The sequence below is a fragment of the Amblyomma americanum genome, chromosome 1 (assembly GCF_052857255.1).
Source record: "Amblyomma americanum isolate KBUSLIRL-KWMA chromosome 1, ASM5285725v1, whole genome shotgun sequence".
NCBI classification, from domain to species: domain Eukaryota; kingdom Metazoa; phylum Arthropoda; class Arachnida; order Ixodida; family Ixodidae; genus Amblyomma; species Amblyomma americanum.
In genome coordinates, this window is record NC_135497.1 from 245,210,178 (window position 1) to 245,218,057 (window position 7,880).

Consider the following 7,880-nt stretch of genomic DNA (forward strand, 5'->3'; position numbering starts at 1 on the left):
TGATCCTGCGCATTGATCTGTGTATCTGTATTGATCTCTGTATTGATCCTGAATATCGGTTCCCTGAATTATGCAGTAGAAACAGTCGATGCGACGTGTAGTTATTGCTCCTTTCCGGTTCTTTATTGCTGCGTCTCTCGTTCAAGTGCGTACGTCTTAATTTTCATTGAACACTGTCTAGGTAGTTGGCACTGCCGTGAGCCGCTCGAGCTGCAGCGGCAGCTGCGTCGTTTCCAACAATGCCAGAGTGTCCCGGTATCCACTGGAAGACGATGTCATGACCCTCTTCCTGCGCCTGGAGTTGGAGATGTCTTAATTCAGCTACGAGTTGATCGTGATGGCCTTGGCGTAAGGCAGAATTAAGACACTGTAAGGCTGCTTTTGAGTCAGAGAACACAGCCCACTTGTGGGGTGTTTGTGCACCGATGTACTGCACTGCCGCACGAAGAGCGGCCAATTCTGACCCGGTGGAGGTTGTCAGATGAGAAGTTTGCTGAATAATACTGGTCTGTCTCGCAGGAATGACCACGGCGTAGGTTAAACTTGTACCTGAGACCGAAGCATCTGTATACACATGAGTGCGGTCACTATATGCGGCGTGGAGAAGGTAGAGTGTCAAGTGTTTGTTGGCCGGCGTCTGTAAGTTTCATTTTTTCGCTATTCCCGGTATCGTAAGGCGCACACATGGCTCCCGGAGACATCACAGCATAGAATCCCGACTAGCAAAATAAGAACAGCATTTGCAGCTTTACATTTCGATGGAATGACTTCCTATGCGCTTCCCTTCGCTATCGGTTCTTTTGGGTTAACCTTCGCTCTTTGTTCTAAGATTGTTTGCGTGAAAGCAACAGAGGTTGCGTTCCCACATGTTCCTTCGTGCGCCCAAGCCCCTAAATGATCCCTTGGGTGTGCTACCGTTGCGTTAACTTTTGATTTCACGAAGAGTACGGCGACAACACGGTGTGCGCTAAGGAATTTATGTTTTTAAGCTGGTTCTAAGTAAATATATCGAACTCCCTCATAGGAGTTGAACGTTTCTTTGAGCCCAACTCAACGATAGTTAGGCCTCTTGAGAGCCGTCTGTGCAATGTTCTCCAGCCCAAAACTCAATGGCAGCTGCATTTAATAAATGTTGTTACCAATTGGGGTATATCAGTGTATACTTAAGAGACATTCAAACAAAAAAGAAAAGTTGAAATCACGAGCCACGAAAATAACCTGCTCTAAAAAATCTTCTCTGCTAACAAGAGCACTGCTACATCACGAATGCTTAATACAGACGCTGCAAAAGGACACATATGCGCTATAAAGGCTTTCAGTGGCAAAGTGTCACGAATACGCGTAATGCGCAACGCTGAAGATTTAATCTTGTCATCGCTGAAGCAAGAAAAACAAGGATGAGACTACAGGAGAAAAATTCTGTCTGTTCCGCTCTTTCAAGCAGGATTTCGGCACTATCTGCAGGAAGGAAAGATTGACGAAATACCTCGGGCAAAAAAAAAAACCACTTCACCTCCTAATAGAAAAGTTCTGAAACACGCGTACAGAAATATATGTAAACACATGAGCAGCAGGCTCATTCAACTGCAGCGTTGAAATGATTGTTCTTCGGCTGAAAAATTTGACACGGTGCGTTGTTCTTCTGCTGAAAAATTTGACACGGTGACGTTGGAGATGCAGAGCCTTTTCATCAAATCAAAGGTGGGCATAGGATATAAAATCTCTGTTCATTCCGAACCCACAAAGCCAGCCAGCTCTAGAACAAAACTCCGACACGTCCTTTGCAGCCCTACGGTAACCGCTGTTCTCGGAGGTAGCCACACGTCTTTCCTTGACTTGCTCTCCACCGGTGTATTCCATCAGAGAATTGGGTGTCAATTTGGAACCTTAGTCTATTTGGTAAGCTGCCTGCTGCATTGCACCTCCCGAAAAAGAATTCAGGTACGGCGGGGCCCAAACGATTATGCCTCCCAAAGCATTAGGGCTAAGCAGACATAGTCAGAAATTGTGGACAAGCGCATTTTTTCAAAGCGAAGTTGTTTGTAAATGCTATATTTTGGCATGTCGTAATATTGAGCCATAAAAACCAATATATCCGCAGATCTCTGCTCGGGACGGCTGTAGTTTTCTGCTATTTCTTGACAAAAACACACCCATCTGGTTTTTCATGGCAGTCGTAACTACTCGACGTGAGCGCAGGGCAAACTTTAAAATGAAGGTTTTGCTACACATCGGAATATTAGTTCATTCCCATCAATAAGTTCATAAAACGGCCTTACAATATTCCACAGTTGTCTCACAATGCAAAGTGATGCCCCAAAAAGCTAGACTTGTGTCTAGTCAGTTAAACTGGCCTGGACAAAAGAAAATGGTTGCGAAGAAAGGTAAACTACATTAACTATGTCACCCTCGGGGGACACCTCAAGCTCCGTGAGGGAAAATATGATCGCCGGAGTGAAATTAGACAGAAAGAGAAAGGCCGCGTAATGGAGGACTTCCGGTTAATTTCCACCTCCTGGGACTCCTTAACGTCTACTGGCATTACACAGCGCACGGGCGTCTTCTCCACTGAGCCTGTATTGAAATATGGCCACCGTGGCCGGAATTTCGCCCCGCGTCCTCTGGCTCAGTAGCCTGGAGCCGCACACATTGAGCCACCGTGGCAGGTGCACGGAGGAAAAGCGGAGAGGAATAGCTAGCTTTTGAGTTTGATCTTTTATCCTCGTTTCACCAGGATCTCATGAGCACTGCAAGCGTCATTCTCGTGCTGTGACCGTGACTATGAATTTCTTCTAAAAGACTCGATTCTTGAAGCGCCTGAGAAGCATCGAGAAGCTATCGTGCGGCGGACACAGGCTAAAAAGACTACAGTGCATTGCATGCAGTACGTCTCGACGTTGAATTGGCCGTTTCAAATGACGGCTCGGGTCAACGAAAAAAATATATGCCGAAAGATATGGTCATGGTCCTGAACAGCAATTTAAATATGGAGCTGCTCCCTCCCGATTTCCGCAACGTCGAAACGTGTGTTTATTCTTTGTTGCCATCAGTAGGCTTCGGCGAATGAATATACAAGCCCGGAGAGCCTCGAAAAAAAGGCCTGAAACTTTCGGCATACCACATGAGCATAAAAGTGATCAGCCACTCTATGGCATGTGATGGTCATAAAAAAAAATTAGCAATTGGACATAAAAATTGTTTTGCAGGAAAATATATTTATTGGTCTCGTGGGGAGAAAAAGTCTTATCCAGGCAGTTTACTGGCGTTTATGGACGGCAAAAGGGGTCACAATAGTTGCCTTTGCTTTGGTACAAGATTTTCACCAGGTAGGATGCCACTAGTCAGGCATGGCGTTATCGGTCACATTCAGTGGTGGTGACCCCCGCTGGGGTCGCATGCGGTAGCAGCGTTGTGAATTTCCGTGATTTGAGCACGCTGCACAAAAGAAATACAGTTGAATATAAGAGTCACATAGCAATGTCTACAGTATAAGTGGATTGTAATTTTATTTCTGGAACTGAGAAAAACCCAATTATTTATTTCGCCCATCATGAGCACCTAGCACACATCGGTAACCAAGCATAACTTTCAAAGACAGTGCATACGAAACTGGTCGTAGCTCAAAGGTTCCTCGCCCCTCTGTGGGCAATGCAGCGAGCTAGTGCATTGTTTTTATTTCAATGTTTTCCTGTTCTTCCAGCACCATGGTTAATAGACATAGTAGAAAATCTAGGGAGGTCACTGGATGGAAGGCTATCACATTTATTTTTTTTACTTTATTTTTCCAACATTCCCCCTGAAGCTGTGCTCTTCCTTACTGTCCTTGTTATCTCAGCTTTGCAGAGGTTGTTGTTACCTACTACTCTCAAACTTTACATCATATTCCGAACGAAGAGCTTGTCAGTGCTGCCATATATAACGGATAGTATGTTTACTCTTGCAATGACTATTAGCACTGCAGTCACTGACTAGTAGGGATCACAACGGCAAGAAAGGAGGAGACAAATTAGACGTGTCGGTAGTGTGTAAAGCACCAATATAAGAAAAATGCACTCACCGTGAAATATTTGGCCATGGCTTTTTCCTGCGAAAGAAAAATCGATTAATACTCTGTAAGTTCATGGCGGTTCTACCAGGTGCCGTGTCATGTGCTCAATACTGAAGCACTTCTTTGTCATTTTGATTATTGCTCTGCACTGTATGTAGTACGAAACTAACTGCGAAGTTCTAAATCCGGAAACCAAGCTCTTACTCTAAACGAAGCATATACATTTCTTGTCTCGTAGCATTCGTTCTGTTCAGCATTTGATCGGAACAAACGCGCAGTCGAAAGTGGTAAGTTTTACTGCAATATACTGCACGAGTTCTGAGCGCGTTAACCGCTCCCATTCGCCAAGCTGTCATGTTTTCTAAGAAGTTCACTTAGATAATTCCCTGCGTGTTTTAGTCTGATTGATGATAACCGTAACTGTTAAACCATGGATTGATGAGGCATGGAATTTTTTCTGTTTTCTTTTCGTCTGAAATTTTCAACAGTGCATGCTCGCCCCCCTTAGCAGGTCAAGCACGCGACAGAAAAAGTGCTGCAAAATTCTATGAGATCATTTTCTCATGTTCACTAGAATTACGCGTTCTGTAGAGACAAGAATAAAAGTACGTACAGGGATGTGGACAGGTATTTTCTGACGTAGCGGCGTTTGTAAAAAAAAAGCATTTTATCAACTTGTCGACAATTTTTCGTTTTCCAATGGCTGTATGCGGGAAAATGCCTGCCTGCCACTGCAGGTGACGCACAGGAATTTGTTTTTTTCGCTCGAAACTTACATGTCACTGTCGTACATTTAGGAACATTGTAGCATTTCAAGCCTAGATTGATCTCTCAAATATTTCAACAGCAGTATTTCTCGCTCGGGGACCTTTCAGCAACACAGTGATTTAATCACCTACATTTTACTTAATGCTGACACACTTGCTTAAAATCCCCCTTAACTTAAACAGCGTCTTTCGCGGCCCTTAAAAAATGCACTGTTTCTACTTTACGCACAGCAGAAGCCAGGCGCTCTAGACTTAGGACATATCTATGGCGGAAAAATATCGGAGACTCCAGAACGTCTTACCAGATCATTTCCTACGCAGAGCTTTCGAATGACGCAAGAGTTGTCCCGGCAGCGAAGATCCCGCACGGCGTTGTCGAAGCTTTGGTTCGCCTGCAATGCAACGTCAACCTGATCAACACTTATTTCAGATCACCGCAGTGAAAATGCATATAATTTGGGCTAAATGGCGAAGCATGCCAACATTAACCGTGATTCGGAATACCATAAATATAATTTAGAAAGTACGTTGTAAGAGCGCTAATTTCATGACATATTTGCCTGGACCTACTGAGGAGTGCTTGTGTGCCAATGACTTGTATGTTTGTGCTCGCATGCGTATTGCGGCTACCGTTTCGAGGAAAAAGGGAATCGATGGATTCAAAGTATATTGCTAGATATTGATCAGTCACTTTTATTTTCGCAGAAAACGCCACCTGATATTAATGTCGTTGGATGTGTGCGTTCCTGCAAATACTATGCAATAGTTCATTCGTTCTTGTTTTCGTCCTTTTTAGGGTTATTGTTAGTAATATATACTTTCATTCTCGCTTCATGGGCTGGCAACCAGAAATTACCGCTTGTATCGATTGTGTTTGAGAATTTTTCCTCCGGTTTTTTACAGTATCGTACGACGTGTCAAGTCATTTCCTGTCGAATAAAATTACTTTGGTAGGCACAAGGGAGGGGCTTTATAACCGCTTGCAGAAAAAAATCCTATTTTTACTTATCTTGATAATCACAGTTCATAAGTCAACTGAGATGTGAAAAATTGCTTCCTCTAAAGAAGTGTGCGTTCACTGAGGTGAGATTTTAGCCTTAAAGACAGACTTCTGGACAGTCTGCGCCTCAGAGGATCCTGCCTTCTTTTTCCTCCAGTCATATTGTAATGTGATTTTGTGAGTACCTCGAACCCTGCTACATTTTGTACATGTTTGAAGTGAATAGCACGGAGAGGTATCAACCATGGCTTGTTTTGCTTTAAGAGGGGACTGTCTCCATAATGTTTGCTCCTAAAGCGCTACCTAATGAGGGAGCCTGAATAAACAAATATCTGTTCGTACACACCGCGCTGCCTCAGACCCTGAGGCGCTTTTATGCTGAGCACGAAAAGTGCAAAATTTAATCCAAGCCGCTCTGGCCGCACATCGATGGGAACGAAATTCGAAAACACCTGTGTACTCTGGGACGTCAGTGCACGTCAAGAGCCTCATATGTGGACGAAATTAATATTAAGCCCTTCACACCGGTCTCTATGATGACCCTGGACTACCTTCGGAAGCTAACCCCTACATGCATACGTACCAAACTAAGATATGTACATGACACTCATGTCCAGGAAAACCAACTGACTGCATATGCTGGTATTTCTTTTCATTTTTTCATGACCGCAAAATCATAAAGCGGGTTAGGTGTGAAAGGCTTCTACTGAGAAATGCACAACTTGACGTCAGTGGTCCCTGTAGAAGAGTTGCAAGAAAATGAGCCACTCCATTTCATGCATCTTTTTGCGGGAAGACGGGAACTTAGCTTTATTGCTATATCTGGTATAGCAATGTGCGAGTAACCACACCAACCTGCGACGTTTTCTCCCTGTTTTAGCAGAGAGAAAGCGTAGCGGGTAGAAGTCCAGTAAAAAAGAAGTAATCGAGGAAGCGTCATACCGCTGCAGAGATGGAGCGGCGGATACACTGGAGTTCACGCTTGAGTTGGCCGTCATTTTTACCTGCACAGAAAAATATTTAGGCACATAAGTATTCGTATATGAAGTCTAGACTTGCGAAACACCATTATGAGATATCATGAGCGGTGTCGAACGAGCAGTTCGCCCTTCGACTCTCCAAGATTGGCACGCATACGATCTGATTTACCCTTCGACTATACTCCCCATCTTTGTTTAGCCTAAGAAATCGTTACTTTTTCATGCGAGTTGTTGTAAGTAAAAGAGGGCAGGCCGCAGAAAACGCTGCTCTCGAATTGCTCTTCTGAATGCCAGCGTCAGTAAAATGGTGATTCATGTGTACCGCGTTAAAATACAGCGCAACGTCTCTTCAGTCGATAACTGGGTTTTCTGAAACATATTTCGTGTTTACTTGGGCTGGTACACAGTTTCTCCTCAAGCAGCAAAAAATGTCCTCTTCAGATCAGTAGTAATTCAGGAACAGTTGCTGAATGTCCCACAGGGACCAAACACTCACGACCTCAGCGCTGCTTGCAGTATTCAGTACACATCCTAAGCCTGCATACTCACCGCATAGCTCCAGATGGTGAGCAAAGCTCAGGGCAGCGAATGTGGCGAGCAGCACGCAGACCAAGAATGCCTTCATCGTTCCTATCGGGCTCTCCTCAATGGATGCTGTTGCAAGTGAGAAAATGAGAATGCCCGGAGAAAACAGCGTGATGCCTTTTATACACACGGGAACGTTGTCCCCATTGGTTTGCAACCCGAACCCGGAGGCAGCCAGTTGCGTTTGAGAGACAAGCAGAAATGACATCAAAACAAGGCTCCTTCGCCGCTATTGGTCGCACGTGGCGTCAGGACAAACCGTTGCAACGCTTGCGTGGTCGTCCACACCGTCAGCAATATCCTTCCGCTCTTTCTGACGCGCCGCCAGTGTGAGCGAGCACGCGTCGCATCTGAGAGCAGACGCCGTACGTGAGGAAATCGAGGATGCCAACCGATCGCCACCGAGGACGCACACGCCGCTGCCGTGTGGTCGCCTGCGCTGGTTGCGAGACGCCCTGAAATAAACCTCGCCCTGTTATTTCCTCTTCGAGGTCGATTGC

At 44.9% G+C, this 7,880-nt stretch overlaps 1 protein-coding gene across 1 annotated transcript; it reads right to left on the reverse strand.

Annotated features, from left to right (window-relative positions):
* Positions 1-3,195: 3,195 nt before the first annotated feature.
* Positions 3,196-7,501, reverse strand: LOC144114870 (antimicrobial peptide microplusin-like). Its single transcript, XM_077648872.1, has 5 exons — positions 7,345-7,501; positions 6,758-6,819; positions 5,118-5,207; positions 4,058-4,084; positions 3,196-3,435 (listed from the first exon to the last, which is right to left on the reverse strand). Exons 1-5 carry the CDS (start codon positions 7,418-7,420, stop codon positions 3,367-3,369), a joined length of 324 nt encoding a protein of 107 aa, XP_077504998.1. The 5' UTR covers positions 7,421-7,501; the 3' UTR covers positions 3,196-3,366.
* Between the last annotated feature and the right edge of the window lie 379 nt (positions 7,502-7,880).